The 19441-nt window shown below is 37.3% G+C and overlaps 4 protein-coding genes across 4 annotated transcripts; 3 read left to right on the top strand and 1 right to left on the bottom strand.

Annotated features, from left to right (window-relative positions):
- Nucleotides 1–1525: 1525 nt before the first annotated feature.
- On the top strand, nucleotides 1526–1947 carry MONOS_5228 (uncharacterized protein; the record flags this gene model as incomplete). The annotated part of the gene is made up of 2 exons (XM_067875357.1): nucleotides 1526–1683; nucleotides 1887–1947. 2 exons carry the CDS (start codon nucleotides 1526–1528, stop codon nucleotides 1945–1947), a joined length of 219 nt encoding a protein of 72 aa, XP_067732873.1.
- A 1370-nt stretch (nucleotides 1948–3317) lies between these two features.
- On the top strand, nucleotides 3318–11009 carry MONOS_5227 (uncharacterized protein; the record flags this gene model as incomplete). The annotated part of the gene is made up of 1 exon (XM_067875356.1): nucleotides 3318–11009. One exon carries the CDS (start codon nucleotides 3318–3320, stop codon nucleotides 10398–10400), a length of 7083 nt encoding a protein of 2360 aa, XP_067732872.1. The 3' UTR covers nucleotides 10401–11009.
- Nucleotides 11010–14462: 3453 nt separating this feature from the next.
- On the bottom strand, nucleotides 14463–16014 carry MONOS_5226 (uncharacterized protein; the record flags this gene model as incomplete). Its single annotated transcript, XM_067875355.1, has 4 exons — nucleotides 14463–14862; nucleotides 15008–15056; nucleotides 15246–15640; nucleotides 15830–16014. The coding sequence occupies 4 exons, from the start codon at nucleotides 16012–16014 to the stop codon at nucleotides 14463–14465; spliced, it is 1029 nt and encodes a 342-aa protein (XP_067732871.1).
- Nucleotides 16015–18707: 2693 nt separating this feature from the next.
- MONOS_5225 (uncharacterized protein) lies at nucleotides 18708–19424 on the top strand (the record flags this gene model as incomplete). The annotated part of the gene is made up of 1 exon (XM_067875354.1): nucleotides 18708–19424. One exon carries the CDS (start codon nucleotides 18708–18710, stop codon nucleotides 19422–19424), a length of 717 nt encoding a protein of 238 aa, XP_067732870.1.
- Nucleotides 19425–19441: the final 17 nt, after the last annotated feature.

Here is a 19441-nt window from a genome sequence, read left to right as displayed (position 1 = left end):
AAAAATAAAAACAAGAAAAGAACCAAATTTTTTCTTCATTCTCAAAAAATGACCATTATCCCTAATTTTTGTCCTTCACTTCTTCCGATTGTTGACTTTTGTTTAAAAATCATTTTTAATATTCACTTCATTCAGTTTTTCATTTTGCACATTTTTGTGTTGAAAAGGAATCTGAAACTTTCAAACAAGTGGACAAACAAAAAATGAATGAAAAGACTTATTCGAAATTCATATTTCAAAAAATCTCACCACTTATTTTTTTGAAAATCCTAAAAAATTTCCATTTTGAATTTGTCTCATTTTGAACATTTGTTTCTATTAATCACAATTTCTTTTTTTAAAATCTCAAACAATTGAAAACAATGAACTTCAAAATCCTTCGAAGAATAAAATATCTAAATACAAGTGTTTGAAAATTTAAAATGGATTTTTGTCCTTTTTCGTGAAACAAGTTGATATGATATTTTGAAAAGACATTTTTCTCGAAAGATAATTATTGATTAATTCAAATCATTCTTCTTAAAGGCAAGAATAATTTGCATAACTGTAATAAAGTCGTTGCACACAAATGCGTAATACAAAGTTGAAAAAATTTTCAATGAAATATTGCTAATGTTGAGTTTTTTTAATATTGCGCAACCATAACAGATGCTTTGATAACTGAAAAATCCAAAAAAAACCTTATTGCAAGTTCAGCATCGAAAAGGAAAGTGCAAGAACTACTCTGCTCTTTGCATGCGATGGAGATGCGGAGGGGAAAGGGTTATAAGCGAGGGTTTTTTTGAAAGGAGGGAGAATAATCAAACACGTATTCATCCAGACAGCTCAACGGCCAGAACAAACAAAATTCGGAAGAATGACAATACGTCCAACAGATGCTTCAGCAGTGGGAACCTTTTCATCTGCAAGAGCCATATTGTTGCAAACAGCGGAGGAGATGCTGATCATTTCGTCAAAACGCAACAAACGTCATCCGCGTCGACAGAGAATGCCTTTGAGTGCTCCACTAGTTTTTTTTCCAACGTCACCTTTTTTGTATCACGTGTTATGTTTGTCTTGCCAAGAGAAGCCAAAAGGATTACAGGGATTTTGCCAATATCCAAAATCAACATCCAATTTCATTCCGATAAGCATTCTTCTCCGAACATGCTCCCATTTTGATTATGAATTTATTGGATTTGCGAAAAATGCATTGGTTTCTTTGAATTGAAAAATAATTCTTGAAACAGTACTTTTGCATCAATAACTTTGAAGTTGTTGAGAGGTTTGAATCATTTATTTGTAAATTCAATTCACTTAGCTTTCCCGTTATCTTTCCCTTTTAAGATAATTTAGCACGAGATAATTTGAAGGCATTTCTATTTGAATTTCAAACACACACAATCCTTCAGAAAAGCTGTGATGTTGAACGATTTTTCATTGGAAGGCTTTGGACAGAAAGAAAAGACAACATTGTTGGAGGACAAGGAAGAAAGCGAATGAAGAGAAAGAAGAAGATGGAAAAGAGAGTGAAAGGAAGGGGTTGATGAGAAGGAGAAGGAAAGAGATGGAGGCAGAGCCAATGAAGAATGGAAAGCAAGGAACAAGAGATTGCGAAGACAGAAGAGGCAGACGGAGAAGGCTGTTTGAATTTGACAATGAGAACGGTTGGCTAACAGAGAAGGAAAAGATGCATGCTTTCTTGTTTGCGGTAAAAAATTAATATTTTTTTTTTTTTTTCTGAATGATGAAAGATTTGTGGAATTGGAAAAATTGAAAGCTCAAGAATTTTTATTTTATTTTTCTTTATTTTGCAAAATGTGTTTATTTTTTGAGAAACAACAAAAAACAAGTTTGATTCCTTTGTATATTTCTTTGCAATTTTTGATGTTTCTGATTTTATCAAGAATATATGCAGAGAAGGTTTGCATGACATTCACTTTTTATTGGAACAAATGGTTTCTTTGAGACATCTTTTCTCAATGAGAAAAGCAGAGAAGGATATTTTTGGGTTGCAGAACATCAGCTGTTTGCAAAAATGGATCAATGTTAAAAATGGTGAAGGAGCAGGAAAGAGGGAGAAGAATAACAAAGAAGAGGTTATTTGGATGTTTGTGGGTTCGAAGCAGATGAAGCTGAGTGAAAAGACAAAACAGGTGAGAGTATAAAGAGCAGAATGGAAAAGAAGAGGAAAAGAAGAGAAGAAGAAAGAGAAAGAGGAAAAGAAAGACTCGCCATTTGATTTCAATAGGTGAGGTGACAATTGATAGCTAGAAACAACACATCTCAAAGTGAAATTTTGAGGGCATGTGTTTTGACATGGAATTTATTGCTTTTGAAGCCTTTATTGGACAGCGGTTTTTTCTGAAAAGGTTTTTTTTCTTTTATTCAGTTTTATTCCTGTTTTACTAATTGTTTTATTAAATTAAATTTTTTTGTGTGCAAATATTTCACCTGAATCAGCATATAATTCATGCCCGACAAAAACCAAAGTAGTAGCATGCTTTGGACGCGCGTTATCTATTTTTCAATAAGCCACAAAATGATTGTAAAAGAAAAACTTTGATTTTTCCAAATGTGTTGAAAACAATTATTAAGGGATTTTTTGATCCTCCAGAAAATATTTTATTTTTCAAGTCAAAATTTATTTTCATTCCATACGAGGATGCATTTGTTCCTTTTTGCATGCTTGCTCCTTGTGAAGACATTTGAAGCACAAGATATCTCTGGAATTGCCACATTTCAAAACAAAGGTATTCCTTCAAAATTGTATTTTTTTCAATAATTGTGTTTGTTTTGGTCAAGGAAACTCAAATGATGCACAATCCCCACTAAAGGGTGATAACATTTATCTATTTGAACAGAATGCATTGTCTGAAGCGAAAAAATTACAATCAGGAATCTTTACAGTAATTTACACATTTTTGGGATTCTCCAATTCTACAGTTGGACTGAAGAATGTGGCACTTGAATATTCTTCCTCATCATTCATGCATATCACATCGAAATCAACAATTATGTTGGATTCCTGCAATTTGCTCCAAAAATCGCCATCTCCTTTTCTTTTGCAAAGAGGGTCAATCAACATGGTGAATTTGAGTTTGATTCCTCAAAAGAATCTGAACCCTTCCAGTCTCATATTTTCATCTGATGAATCAAATTCTGCTGTTTTGAGAAATTCTATCATGGCAAATCTTGTTGCATCTTCTTCAGACTATTTTCTATTGTCAGGAAAGAGCAAAAGTGAACAGATTAAAAATTGTGCCTTCAGGAACATGTCAGTGAAAAATAACAAGAAAAGCGATCATTATGTGGAACATTCATGTTTTCGAAGTTCAATGGAGAACAGCCTCATTTATTCGTGTTTGAATGCATTTGAAGGAGGGATTTCGAGTGGATCGTATTCTTCACATGAATTTGTCTGTAAAAACACAACTGTAAGCTTCGGGAAAAGAGAAACGAATGCTCTTGAGAAAAAAGGACAAATGAATTTGACAAATAGTCAATCATTTTCGTTGTGTGAATGGGAAGATTGCACATCCTCGCAAGGAGGTGCTCTCTATGTGCATGACAATGAAAAAGCCATTCTGACTGTTGAAAATTCGTCATTTGTGAGATGCAATGCTTCCTCGGAAAAAGGTGGAGGAATATATGCTTTGAAAATCGCTGAATGCATTGTGACGCACTCCACATTTACTCAGTGCGCAGCAACAGCAAGCTCAGATGGTTGCGGTGGTGGGATGTATTTAGAAAACATTTATTATCAATCAGTGGTAGATGATTGCTCCTTTCAAAATTGCTCTGCAGGCAATGATGCAGGCGCAATTGACTTACGTCCCACAAAAACTCAAAGGCAGAAAGAATGCATAATTAATTCATTATTTTCATCTTGCAAAGCAAATCATTCGGCATCATCCGCTGGAGGCGCAATTGAACATTGGAGTTGCACTGATCAGGTTGTTTTTTCTAATTGTTTATTCTGCAATTGCCATTCAATGTGCGGAGGAGGTGCTGCTGGAATATTAATAAATAGCCTGAATTACGGAATTTTGTTTTATTACTGCTTTTTTCACAACAATTCATGTTCAAAAGGAGGACATGATATTGCTCTCCATAATTCGACATCAAACAACATTGACTCAAGTTGCTATTCAACAAGAAATACAACAAATAGAGTCAGCTCACGATACGACTCAATTGTTGATAAAAGTGGATGGCTTAAAAACGATTTTGAAAGAACCAGATTTGCCTCCTCAGCGCAAACAGAACCAAATTCCATTGACACATATGCATGCGGACGGGATGAAAGCCATCCATGCAGAACCATCAGCCATTGTCTCACTCAACTTATTCCAGACTTTGTGAAGGATATCGAGATCCTATCAGGAACGATTACAGAGACCAAGAATGTGGATTGTGGAATTAACACTTATTCAATTTACGGTCAAAGCGATATGAGCACAACAGTCCAAACAGAATTAGATGCAGCTGGGATGTCTCTTTTTTCTGTCTCGACAGGCGCATTCTCTTTAAATTTCATCACCATTGAGCATGATCCTATGCAAACGAATAATCGTGGCTCAAGGCTATTTGAGATCACAGGAGCAGGAGAGATGCATATCAGCAGGATGAACATTTCTGCTGGAAGTGAACAAACCGGAAATACAGCATTTGCTACAGAGCTGATTAACATTCAGAGTGGTATGCTGCAGATGGAAAATGTGAACTGGGCAAAGACAATCTCATCAACCTCGTTGTTTTCGCTTTCTTCAACAAATGAAATATCATTGACACTTTCAGAATGCACCTTTGATGGAATCGAAAGAACAACAAGCGGAGCAGCTGTGATGTCTTTTTTCAATGAAAAGGCAAATATTGATCTGAATTCGTGCACTTTTGAAGGATGTGGAAGCAGAACATCAGCTGACGGGGGATCGATGATGCTGTGTGTTGGGAATGAGAATGAAGTGAAAGTGAATGGTGGATCTTTTGATGGGTGCTTTTGTTCATTATCCAATGGATTTGGAGGAGGAATTCTTCTTCGACTATTGAACGAAAATCCAGATTTCCTGATATCATCTTCCTTTGGAATGAATACAGCCAAGTGGGGAAGAGATATCTTTGTTATTTCCCCAAATCTGGAAGAGATAGCAAAATTAGAGAATATCACATGTGTAACAGCATCTTTGGATTCATTTGACAAAGTGCGAGGATTCGACAATGGAAACACAAGGTTAGCAATTCCTCTATGCATCTATCTCCTTCCCATCCCAGAAGAAATATATGTGAGTTGCACTGAGGCATCTGATCATTCACATTGTGGAATTGTCCAGTTTCCTTGTTTGACCTTGAAGCACTCCCTCACAAGACAAGCAGGAACAAAGAAAGTTGTTGTGAATAAAATGATTTTGGTGAGCGATGAATTGGCCTTTGGTGAACAGAAGCATGAAATCAGAGGAAATGATGATCAAAGTGGATGGACAATCTCTGATTCAAGTTCCATATCCAATTCATCGATGATTTCAATAAATGTTGAAACAGAATTATCAAAACTTATCTTCTCTCTTTCTTCTTCTTTTTCATCACATTCCACTTTCATTTCATCATCTTCTTCAACACTAACGCTGTCTCAATGTTCTCTCACTCTTCAAGATCCTTCATCAGAAATGGTATTTCTATTCTTATCTATTGAGTCTGGAACCTTGGTTATTGATTCATTTTCAGCTTCATCGATAAATTTGAGCGATTATCCATTGATCTCATTGTCTGGAAGCAGTTCATATACCGAGTTGATGAGCATACAGTGGTTGAACATGACTAACTGCCATTTTACAGAAATAGAAAGAGCAGCTGGAAGTGGAGGCTGCGTGAACATCGATAATAGTAACGATGAAAATTCAAACAGTGAAATAAATATTGAAGAATGTGAATTTGATGGATGTTCAGTTTTGACTGATGGAAGCAGAGGAGGGGCTATTAATACCCGCTTGAAAGGAAATGCTCAATTGAATGTCATTTCATGTTCTTTCATAAGATGCACAGCACCAGCTGAAGAAGGGAAGATTGGGTTTGGAGGAGGAATGGCACTGAAGTTGATCGATGGCATTTCTTCATTTGTGATGTCATCCCCCATTTTTGAGGAAGACGAGCCAAATGTTGCCAGATATGGAAATGACCTGTTTGTTGAATCATCCAACTTGACAAAGAGCATCACAAATGACTCACTTCCATTTGTATCTGAGAATTTGGCTAATATTTCATTGGATTCCATGAGAGGCTTTGATGGAAGCGACACAACGAATGCCATTCCACTGGTGTATTTTTGGCTCTCACTTGGCTCAGAAGTATTTGTTAGAGGTGATGGGAAAGATATTCTTGCCTGTGGATTCTCGGATTATCCTTGTTTGTCTATTGATTATTCGTTGGCAAAAATGCCAAAAGCAAACGAAAGGAATATTAACATCATTGGAAAAGGGTCTCTTAAGAAAAGTGTAGATCTCAGCGGGGCTGCAATAAAATCAGATAATAGCCTCATTTGCTCTTTGGAATGTCTCTTATCGCTTGAAGGAGCAGAAGGAGCAGCAATGAAGATTTGTGGTATTACCAATTTCGAACTGATTCGCTTTGTGATTCCATCTTCATTCAAAAGTGGAGTCAATTATTTAATGCATGTTAGATCGAGTGAAGGATTGTTGACTCTGAAAGACTGTTCATTCAACAAAAATGAAGAAAGTGAAGAAGAAATAATAAGCTTTGGGTTGATCAAGGCAGATGGTGGAACAGTTCTGTTAGAATTTGTTACAATAGAATCACTTTGCTTTTCAAAAGATGTTATTTCTGTGCAGCCAACAACGATTTTGAGCATCAAAAACCTGACGATGAAAAATGTTGAGCTGGACGGGGCAAGTGGATTGTGCGTTTCAAGCAGTACAACAAGAGAAAACAAAGAATTTGAACAAGATATTGTCATTGAGTGGAGTTTGTTTGAAGAAGTCACCCAGAGCACAACAGATGATATTCCCATTATTCGAAATGTGAATGATGATGAGCCATTGAAAATTGTGATTCGAAACACAACGATGAAGAAATGTGGAGGTTTGAAGTGTGGAAAGGGAGGAGGGATGTTTTGTGTGTTGAATGAGGGAGGAAGCTTTGATTGCTCATTTTGCACGATATCTGAGTGCTTCTGTTCAACCACAGGAAGAGGTGGCTGGCTGTTTCTGGAATGCACCTCAACAACTGAGCATCCTCTGAACTTTGTTCTGTCGAACATCACATTCAGAGACAATTCAGCGTTCAGAGGGAGAGATGTGTATGTGAAATGCCACTCAATCGAAAATCAGATTGTTGATGAGCAATTCTTGCTGGATTTCAGAGCTCCATTTGTGAAGGAGCTTTCAATGTGGGGATGCACAACAGACTCATTTGTTGGGGAAGAGGATCTTCTGCTGAGAGTTGTGAAATACCAGAGTGAGACGGTATTTGTGTCTTCTGTCGCAGATAATCATTCAGACAGCAAACAATGTGGAGAGTCCAGTAAGCCTTGTGAGTCAATGAATGTCGGAGTTCAGCACATTATTCCTTCATCATACTCACAGCTGTTGATCTCAGAGGAGACGATCATCAATGGGGAATATGAAGCAAAGGATGTTAGCATCCACTCACTGAAACCTCCCTTCGCTGCTTTTGTATATCTGGACTCAACAATTTCTGACAATGAAGGAATTCTCATCTCAACCTCAGAGACTGTTCGGATTGAAAGATTGAAATTCAACTTTTGGCAGTCATTTTTTTATTCTGGCAATTCAATTATTCAAGAAGTTAGTGGACAACTTTCTCTTTCATTTGTTGATTTCTCTTCGATTGGAGGGTCAAACAGCATTCAAACAGTTGCTCTTGACTCATCGTTGTTGAGTTTAAAAAGTGGAATTTTGAATGTTGACAACTGCTCGATAACAATGCTTTCATTCAAGAAGCCTTCATTCGTGCTTCGTGGGGATCAGATTTCGTTGACAAACGTGAAGCTGAAACATATCGAGGCAACAACCAATGTGTTTGAGATTGGCAACTGTGGAAGTGTTGCACTGAATGGAATGGCTGTGGGTGAAGTGAAATTGTCTGAAGGTTGCATCATTTCTATTGACAAAAATGCTTCAGTAACAGTTTCAATAGGAATCTCCTCATTCAAGAACTGTTCAAGGAATTCAGAAGGAGCTTCTGTTCTTTCAGCTTCTTCTTCCTCAGCTCAAATAGTTCTTTCAAACTGCTCTTGCTCAGATTGCGATTCTCTGTCAAGCAAAGGAAGCATGGTGGAGATTCACAATGCAAAAGATATTTTGATGAATTCATGTCAATTTATTGGATTGCTTTTGAAAGAAAGTGAAAATGAGAGATATAATGCTTTTGAAGAAATTTGCAAATGGAATGGATCGCTTGTCCATTCATCAAAAACTTCGTTGGTGATGAAATATGTGACAATAATGAATGCTTCATCAGGTGGATTTTCAGTTTCCGCTGGCAATGTGACGATTGAGAAAGGTGAGTTTATGAATAATAATCCTTCTATTCAGAAATATCCCTCTCTTCGTCGAAACATCATTTGCTCAGATTCTTCCTCATTGACCATTTCGAGCTTGAAAGGAGGAGATGGATTGATGCCCAATTCTTTTCTTTGGATTTTGAACGACAGATGTGAACTTGGTGGGATAGCAGCAGAAAGGTCATCTCCTTTCTTCATTCCCAAATTGGAAGAGGCTTCTGTGAATGAGAATGGCAGCAATGTTGTTGTGAAATTCAAGGGATCTCTATTTGTGCCTTGCGATTTGTCATTCAGACTTGTGTGCAAAACAGGGGATGTGGAGTTGGTTGAGACACATCCTTTTGAGGAAGACAGTTTCATATCAGAAAATGAAGTGATTGGAAAAATCCCATCTGAAACTATTTCAACGATTGCAGATGAAACAGAGGTGTCAGTGATGATTCTGTTTGGAAAACGGTTGTCTGCAACTGATTCATTTGCTCTGAAGAACAAAACAGAATCAAAGACTGGAATTGATAAAGCGGTTGAAGGAGGAAAAGAAAACAAATCTTTTTGGGTGTTGATTGTGATTATCATGGCTTTTGTTCTTCTTATCATTTTTATTGTTGCAGTAATTTCTACGCTTCGATGGAGAAAGCAAAAGAGAAGAACAAAGGAATTAGAAGAGATTGTGAATGACACAGTGAGGAAGGATCCAAAAGCATTTGAGATGGTGACGATGGAGATGTCACCAGAGGAGCAGTGGAGAAGGGCAGAGAGGGAGGCAGAGAAGAAGAATGAGGAAAGGATCAAGAAGAGGGTATATGATACGAATATGCAACATTCTGAATCATCAGAGCATCTTCTCTCTGAGAGTGGCTCAACAGAATATATTTTGGGGAGAGATTCAGACAAGATTCCTGAATGGGCATTGGAGAAAGTTGAAGAAGAAGAGATTCGAAAGCAGACTCCTTCACCATCCATCTCATCCACTTCAACCACAGACACTTCAGATACAGAATCCACTTTTGTTCGTGGAGAAGATTTGTGTCCTACCACCTCATCGATGTCGAATCTGGTGGATGCAATGGCTTGCTCATCCCCTCATGAGAAGCTGATAGTGGACTTGAGGGATTCTCTGTTCATGCTGTTGCATGGAAGGAATAAGACAAAGGAAATGCCAATAGGTTCATTGAAGGAGAGGGAGCAGACGGCAGCACAAATGCTGTTCTGGGTGGCCAATCTCTCTCTCCATTCATTTGATGAGATGGAAAATCCTCTATCTTCTCTTTCCAATCTGAGTCCGCACATTGTTCTGTTCTCTGAGCATATGGTGATCTGCATTGTCATGCACTCCGACTTCTTGTCTGATGATTCAGATTCATCATCCATCTCATCATCAACAATTGTGACATCTAAAAGCGATGATAATGATGAGGAGGACTCTCTTCCTTCATCAGCCTTTGAGGATGAGGATGATTATTACAAAAAAGAGTGCCTGAGGTGGAAGGCCCCTGAGCTGCTGATCAACAAGAAGATGGGAGCAACAAAGGAATCGGTTGTGTTTTCAATCGGGATGATCCTATGGGAGTGTCTGACACTTCAAATTCCGTTTGGAGATTATGAAGCAGAAGTGGCTGGGCAGAAGATTGTGAATGGAGAAAGGCCAAAGCATGAAGCCGTTAATGGAAGCATGAGCATACTGATTGGCCAGTGCGTTTCTGCAGTTCCAGAACAACGACCTTCTCTGGTTGGACTGAAGAGAGAGTTCATTCAGCGTTTTCCAGCAGGAGCCGTGATAATGACTGTGTCAGATGCTGTGGATATTGAGGAAGAATCAAGCGGATCAAAAGATGAAAGTGGAAGCGGGAGTTGGAGTGGAAGCTTGTTCAGTGAGAGTTGAAAAATGTGAGAGATGTTGGTGCATGTGTTTTTGTGGAGCTGTTCAAATTGCGTTTTGGTATTTGATGAGCAGGCAGAAGGTTGAGGAAGCAGGAAATGATATAATAACCTTTAATGGGAATGATTTGGAATGAGTGAGAATGACAGCAATGAGAAGGGAAAGAAATAAAAAGTTTTTGAAATTTTTTTAGCTTTATCGTGAAACTGACTCTTTCATTGAGAGAGTCCGAAATCTTTCATTTGTTTTGATTGAGAAGTTTGTTTTTATCCGACTTTTATAAATGCAACTGCTTCATGCAGTGGCTGCTATTGGCATTTTCACAATTTTTTCTTTTTCCAAAAGTTTACACAATTTGTATTTGCATTGTTTCAATTCTGTCAAAGAATTCCAGTTGATTAAACTTTCACTCACTTTCATTCTTGCTCTTTATTGTTTTTTTAACAGAAACCATTTTTCGTTATTTATTGTTCATCACATGTGTGTATATTCATGTACCTCACAAAACTTTTTGTAAGTTAATTTTTTCATATTTTGCATTCATCTTCTTTATTTTATGGAGAAAGTATTTTCATTTTTTTCAATTCTTGCAACAAATGAAAAAATATTGTTTCAAAAAAATATGAGAAATATATTTCATCAGAAAACTGACTGATTCCTGTTATCTTTTGGAGATCAGATAAGAAAATGATTTTCAAGCGTTTGATTCCATTTCCGATTCTTTCTCCATCCACCATTTCTCTTCCTTCCTTTTCCTGCCTGCATATTCCAAATCCTCCTTTCAAAAAAAAGTCTCTTATACTGTGATCATCTCTCTCAAAAACTTTTCTTTCCTTTGCAATGTCTCCGAAGTCAGTCTCGCTTTCACCTGGAATTTCCTTCTGGACTTCAAAAGCCTTAAATCATATCAGAAAAGCCAGCAAATAATAGCTTGGAATTTGTTTTTCCTTCACTCCAAGTTCAGTTGCTCCGGATGATTGAGTTTGCAAGTGTAAACAGAAGAGGTTGAAGAGATGTGTATTATCTGTGTAAGTCCCTTGTCGCTTTTGTGAAAGACCCCTTGTTCTCCTTCATGACAAGCATCACTCAGAAAGACAACTCGATTGTTGGACATGACAGAACAGAAGCATTTGGCAACTGGAATGTTGATTTGTATATATTTCTCGATGAGAATACAGCTGACAATGAATACGTGGACGATCATCTTGGCATCAAAGCAATGTATTGTTGGACATCAAAGATGCCCTGAAAGAGCACACGCAATGCGATGGGGATTCTGAAGAAGGTGCAGATCATTAGGCAGAAATCATTTCATGAAATGACTTGCAGGTGGATTGGTGTAAGTGACGGTTAAATCAAAGAAAATTGGGGAGATGGCACATAAAAAAGAAGATGAAATAAACTCAAATACACTTTTGAAGGATTAATCTCACTTGTCTGCTGCAAATTTGGATGTTTCATAGAATTTTCCATTAATTAGGGTCAAATTTTTATCTCGACCTTTTTATTTATCTTGACCTTTTTTTTAAATTAATCATTAACTTTTCCCACAATTTCATATTTTTAAAGATTTTTAAGTATATATATGAATTCAACAGATAAAAATAAATACATTTTGAAACAAACCCAATTTCGCATGGGGGGGGGAGGAGAGAGAGAGAGAGAGAGAGAAAGAGAGAGAGAGAGAGAGAGAGAGAGAGATGGGGGGGTTTAGCCCCTTCATTGAACTTCTGTGTGGAATTGGAGGGTTACATGGGGCATAAAACCTTTGGTTTGTTTAAAATGTTATTTTTCGATTTTTTTTCATTTCATTTCAATTTAAAAAAATTTAAAATTATTATGATCTTAAAAATATTATTAAAAAAATGAAAATATCAACAGAAATAAAATTAAAAGAAGGTCAGAAAAAATTGCAGCGTGCAATGTCTTCGCGCAAGTATAGAAAATACAACAGTCGGCTGGAGCGAATGGCTCACATCGTTGTTGATTGAGTTGTTCGTATAACTGATTCTATCAATTCAAAGGAATTCAGCCGCACAGGTATCAAAAATGCTGTGAGAGCTCTCAGAAAAGGAAGGCTCGTTGGAAAAATTGGCAAACCTGCAACAATTGTCGGAGAAAAGGTACAAAGAGTTTAGGATATTATTCACATTGAAGAAAAGTCTGGCTCATGTTTGTCTTTGAATAAACAAGAGAATTAATATGGGTGATTTTTTTTGATATCATAAAAAAAGATCAAAAATCGAAAAAATAAAATCTATTGTGGTATTTATTGATCAAAAAATTTAATTGATTTTTTTTTGCAGTATTTGGTTTTTAAAGCTGTGTTTTTTGTGTGTTTTATTATCATATTCTAAAAAACATACCTTTTTAATGTTTTTCGTGAAAAAGGATTTATTGATCAAGTTTAATAAAAATTAACAAAAAATAAATAAAGTTAAAGCAACAAAACTCATCAAAAAGACAAAAAAATATTCTTAACTTGCTCAACAAAGCTAATAAAAGGGAAAAAATATTTAAAGGACTTTAAAAAATGTAACAAATATGTGAATTTTTATTTTTCCATAGAAAAAGAAATATGCTTTTCATTAATCGAGGTGAAACCTCATCAAAAAATTACCGTGTCTGCTGAACAACTCAACAGATTCTGCAAACGAAGATTGTGCTATTTTGGACACTGCAGTTAATAAGAGCAATTGAATCATTTTCGTAACTCATCTTTTTGTTCTTTAAGAAAATGCAATTAAAGTTTCTTTCTCAACACCATATCGTTTCCTTTCATTTCCTCTCGACATTTCTTTGTTCATCTATTTTTCACTGCGTTCTTTTCCAAAGTTCCTGCTCTAGCAGCTCATGTGTCGAAATTATCATTGAATTCCCCTCAGCCATCATTCGTCTTTTGTTTATGCCATTTCTTTCCCTTTTTCATCATCATCTTCCTCTTTCTCTTGATCATCCTTTTCTTTCGTTTTTGCTTCCTCCTCATTTCACTCTCTCTCCATCATCACTCTCATCTCTCCCTATGGTAACTATTCCTTTCACTAAACTAGCTACTCGCTTTGATGATCAAAATTGATGGCCTTCCGCTCTTCTTCCAAACCTTCTATCTTCTCTTTCTCTTCCTTCGGCTCTCAGCATCAGCAGCAATTAAACACTGGCACGCCTAGTTCTCTCCTCCCTTGTGAAGTTTGACACGTTCTGAACACTTTTTCCTTTCTCTTCAATTTTTCTTGCTCTTACCAATGTTTGCTCTCAGAGTCGTTTGGCAGCGCTTCATCGAAGCTTTCTGAGAAATCTATAAGTTCTTTTTAATTTGTTGTTCTATGAGCGCAATATATGAGCAAGAGTTAAGATTGTAGAATAAGTTGCAGCCAGGGAGAAGAAAAAGAGGAAGGGAATGAAGGAGAAGAAGCAAATGGTTGAGGAATTGATTATTCCCTCTTTCAAATCCGTTTCTGAAAGAAGAAAATTATTCTTGTTGTAGAGGAGCGCACTCAGTGACTAAGATATGGCAGTTCTTTTCTTCTCATTGGACAAAATTCCGCTGTGGCTGTTTTGCGCTGCCTTCTGCTGAAGTGGAGAAGCTGCGTGCGTTCTTCAGGCAGTGGGTGGAGCACGTAATGGTGGGATCGGTATGGCAATTGAATTGGTACTGAGGCAATCAATGGAATCTGCAGCAAAGGTGAGTTCAGGAAAGAATGCAGTCGAGACAAAGTGGGAGAATGACCTTGTGTGCGAAGAGAAGACGGACATGAACATCATTCTTCTTCTTCTTCTTCTTCATTTCTTTTGTGATACTCTCCTTTTCTTCATCCTCTTCATCCTCCCCTCCTCCATATCTTCTCTTGTTCCTCTTTTTCCCAGTAGCTGCATACAGATTAAGCAAAGAACCAGCAATTATTATTATCGCTATGTCAGTCGTTGTTGGTGAAGCCAGTTCTCCAACAAGATTCGGCACAAAGATCTGACTCAGCAAACGGTGCAGCAGCTCCTCCTTTGTAACTGTTGGTTCGTTGTTCGCTTCTATATCCTTCTCGTTTCTCTTCTCCTTCGCATCCCCATGCATCATCCTTCCCTCATATCCCCTCCGTGGCCTTCCACCATATCCTCCATCTCATTTTCCCTCACCATCTCCTTCTTCATCCAGCCCTTTTCCTTCTGCAAGCGCCTTGATGATTTCGACGCGTTGTTCCGCACAATCGCCTGTGGTGAGTGCATCAGCTCGACTAGCTTTTTAAACAGCGCCTTGTCGAGCGAGCTGGCAAACAGCTTGAACGACTTGCTGGTAAGCGAGAGAAGAATAGAAGAGGCCTTGTCGCTGTATTCAGCGCGCGGCGAGTGCAGCAGGCGGTGGATGGGCTGGAGAATGCCTTGGCGCAGGAACACAGAGTGGAACACAGCACAGTTGGTGATGAACTTGCTGGTCACACGAAGAGAAGAAGAGACAAGAGGATACCATCGGAAACTGAATGTGAATATATTTGCGTATTTTTGTATAATGAAACCAATGATCGAAAAAGTGGATGCAAAAAGGAAGAAGAAAAAGAATTAAAAAAAAAAGGAAGATAGAAAATATTGAAAAAAATTTCCAAAATCAGTTTCTGGCAAACCCCATGAATCTGATTAATTGCTTTGCAACAGCACCATTCAGCAAATAACCTTTATTGTTTTGCAAGACAATTGAAAAATCATAGCTATTAGCCCACCATCATAACTAATCATCATTTGAGAGCGAACAAAAAATTTTAATAAAGATAAATATTTGAAAAGCAAAATACAGATTAACAAAAATAAATGAAACAATTAATGAAATATACTTTATGTTGCAGAAAAATTTATTTTCTATACAATTCTGGTTAGCCACGTGGGACATGGTGTTGAGTCCCCTCAGCCTGCGGATGTCGTCGAAGCCGCAGATCATTAACTGTTCAATAGAAAACGCACTGCGCAGCGAAGGTGGAACTTCAATCGACAGAAAAGCACCACAAATGACACTGGCACATAAATTAATCACATTCTGCAGCTTTTCTTTGAACGAACGCCCTAAGCTGTGCTTGATGAATGGCAGGGTTGGGGAGGAAGAGGAAGAGGAGGAGAAAGAAGAAGAAGAAGAAGAAGAAGAAGAAGAAGAGAAGAAGAAGAAGCAGATGATGATAATGATTTGTTTGTGGATGCAATCGGTGAGAAAGTGATCGCGTTTCGATAAGTTGCTGCTGGATATTTCTTGGATTTTTGATTTCTGGCTGATAAGCAAAGCAAAGCGTGATTTCAATTGACACGTGCTTATTCTTCCATTTATCTCATTCTATTTTTTCTTTTGAGCCCCTTTCTTTCTGAGCCTTTCTAATGTCTTTGTCAAATCCATCTTCTTTCACTTCTTCTCCTTTTCCTCCTTCTCCCCACTCAATAAAATCCCCTAGCCAGCCACATACGCTACATAGTTCAGAAGGATGCTCAGCTGCTTAAACCCATTCATCATCGCTGACACGCTGCTGCTTGCAAATACATTTGCATTTCCCAATCTGCTCTTTCCGAGAATCGCACGAGGTATCGGTATAGTCACAAGAGGTGGGAGCGAGAAGGAAGAAACAGAAAAAGAAGGAGAGAAAGAAGACATTTTTGATAAGGTGGCAGTGCTTGAGATAGATATGTCGAGTGTCTTCTTTGCGACTTAAAAGAAGTCAGTGAAGGGAGATGAAGAATTGAGTGGCTTCGGTGGAGTGTCAACAAGAACAGAAGGAGTTGACAATTGGATGTGAAAAAAGGGAGAGAAAGAGGGGAATGTAATTATCAAGGGGAATACATTGTTTTCGTTGTGCAGCTTCGCAGAAGAGTGTGCTGTTGCACGGGCAGAATGTCTCTGCTGTTCACTTCTCTTCTCCTTCGCCCTTTTTCTGTTGCTTCCTGCAGGTGCTTTGTATCGAAAGTATCAATTTGCGATACGGAAAACTCATCGGTCTAATTTGTCATCATCTTTGTCTTTTGTTCTTCCAGCTGATTTCCTTTTTTATGAGTTGCATTCAACTTGCATTTGTATATCTCTTTTTTTGCCTCTTCAATTTGAACATGCAATCATCTCTCTTCGCTCCTTGGAAGTGTAATAAACCGAGAAAATAATTGCGATGTGCTTAAAAGATCATATCCCCTTCTCAAACCCATTCACACATTCAGCACAGTCGGAGTGTGGAAGCCGTACGAAGTGCTTAAGGATAGCGGAATGTGCTGCTGCAAAAGAGGAAAGCAGTTCAAATGCGCGTCCAGCAATCCCACAGAAGGCATTGATGATGATGATTCTGTTGAGAGAGGGTAATCCGAACAATATAATTTTTTGTGCGCTTTATCAAGCTGCCGATTGAACAGTTAACGCAAATTTGAATATCGATGACTTAATCCAATGCGAAATGTGAAGAAATATCAAAGAGAAAGGAGAAGAAGGCGAAGAAGAGGCAAAGACGAAGTTCAAGTCGAAAAATGTGAATATATGTGGTGATAGAGAAATGCGCAATCCGTCAACTGGTGTTTCTGAAGAAGATAGCGAGGATACTTTGCGTGAAGTCGTTGATAGGCCAAATCTTCTAGCTTGTTGGATAAACTTCAGATTGGTTAGAAAAAATTCAATCACAAAATTTGTGACAAACAGATTGTGGAAATCAATCTTGCTGTATTTCTTTGTAGTCTATTAACTTTCTTTATGCGATGTCCTCTTCTTCCTCTTCAAAAATAGAATATGTTGATGTCTCATAATTTCTTTTCTTTTCTATTTTTCCTCTTCCATTCATCTCTTCTTTTACTCTGAAAAGTATCAAACTCTTCCTTTTCTTCTCATTTCGCAATTTCTTCCAAAAAATCTTCTCCTCTCATAAAAAATACCCCTCTCCCATTTGAAAGCTTCACAATAGTCCTCTTCTTTCCCGCTTTTGCCCTCTTTTCTTTCTTTTCAAAATCCATTTCTCCAATCAACAATAAGTCCCCTTCATCATCTTCATCCACTTCTCTGCATATTTTCAACATTATCTTCTCCAAATCTTCATATGCTCTTTCCCCATCTCTTTGTCTCCAAATTTTCTTTCATTCAAAAACCCTTTTTGAAATATTCACTTTCAAAAATACACTCAACTCTCTCCCTCTCCCACAAATAATCATCTTCCATCTATTCTCTGCCCCATGTCCCTCCTGTATCTTGCGTTGATGAGATAGACATCAAATACTTTTTTGTATTGTTGAGAATATTATTAAAGGAGATGATCATGCCAAAAACAGAAAAATCCCCTTTGGACAGGCATCACAATGTGTACGGGCTGAGAAGACCCTTCAGTGAGATATACAATGTATTTTGTGGAGATGCATTCCATGCTGCAATTTGACCATTATGGTGCTGAAATGAAGAGATTGATTTATTTTTTGAATGATGATTGTTGTGGAAATGAGTGTGCTTGGTGAAAAACAGTCGAAGTTCAGTTTGACATTTATTTATTTTTCTTTATTTGAATATTTATCTGTTGAATGTTTTTGTGTTGTTTTCAGGGCAGGCGGTGGAAAAGAATGAAAATGAAAGAAATGTTTATATCTCGTTGTGCATGGTGACCACCGAGTTGAGCCAGCAAATTCATATGGAAAGTGCCCAGGGTGAAGGGATTGGGAAGGAAATTCGAGATGATATTTTCAGAAGAAAAAAAGGATATTTTTCAATGAAAAAAATGGTATTTGAGCAAAATGCATGAATTTCACATTTTTCTGAAGGAAGGGAAATCAACGCAATTGAAGGAACTTAGACTTCCGGAAATGAAGGTTGCTGAATTTTCTGTTGAAACATCAAAATTTGATTGGTTTCATTTTATATTAATCGATTTCAACTTTTCTTATTCTATTCTTTTTCAATAACATTATTTAACAAATATTTGGAAATGAGATTATTTTATAACGTTATTGTAATTATTGTTATCATGTTTTTAAACCCAGAAAACTTATGTTTTGTTCTGTTCATTTAAGTTTCGATTTTTTTTTTGGAAAAGTTTTTTATTTTTTTTTCTAATTTGAAACAAAAACAATTTGAAATGAATTAAAATCTAAAAACAAGCAATAACAACTATATGCAAAGCAATATTTTTGCATTATCATCACTTTTGTTTTTCTTTTCAAAGCAACCCTTAAGGAAAATAATTTTTGATCAAACGTCGGAATTTTTTATGATATCAAAAAAAAATCACCCATATGTTTTATTTTTATTTATATGTTATTTGATTTGTTTTTCAGATAGAAAATGTTATAAACGACAACGATGATGAAGACTAACCATTTACAGAAGTTTCAATGTCTGCAACTTACGGCTTTGTCAAACGTCATCCGGAGCTGAAGACTGGAACGCCGAAGAATCTGGACATTAACAGACTGGCTGTTTCGTGCAGAAGTGTTTTAAAACCCTGGGACAAAACACTCGACGTGCTGCACGAAAAATACAATTACAATCCAGCTTTAATTATAAACATTGACGAATCTTCAAAGCGCGTTCCCACAGACTCAAAACAGCTTGTTGTGCATACTGCAGGCACAAAAGCAGGTTTAACGAAAGAACAACCAAGAATGATTATTTTTTCATTCGTGGCAGCAGTTGCAGCGGACGGATATGCCTTTCCTTCTATCATTTTGTGGCCAAGTGTCAACCTGCCAGATGAGCTGAAATGCCTGTTATCTCCAACGCTTGAGATATGCGCAAATGGAATCGGCTGGATGGATAACGAGTGCTTTAAAAGGTATGCTCTCACCGTTCTTCTGCCTTCCATCATCGAAAGAAGAAAGCGCATGTCACTTGAAAACGAACACATTCTTCTCCTTCTTGACTCGCATGCATCTCGCGCAGATCCATCGATCTGGCGAGAATTCCAAAAACAACAAGTCGACGTTTTAACCTTCGTGCCACACAGCACACACCTCTATCAACAGCTTGACAGAGGAGTGTTTGCTGTATTAAAATCTGAATTGACAAACAGGTTTGAAGCTCCACTTTCCTCTTCATCTTCCTCCAAATGAGCAGCAATTTCCGATGT

Source organism: Monocercomonoides exilis (genome assembly GCF_001643675.1).
Source record: "Monocercomonoides exilis strain PA203 chromosome Unknown scaffold8-1962414, whole genome shotgun sequence".
Taxonomy (NCBI): domain Eukaryota; phylum Preaxostyla; order Oxymonadida; family Polymastigidae; genus Monocercomonoides; species Monocercomonoides exilis.
The sequence above is the reverse complement of the archived record's forward strand: the minus strand, read 5'-3'. Positions and strand labels throughout refer to the sequence as shown.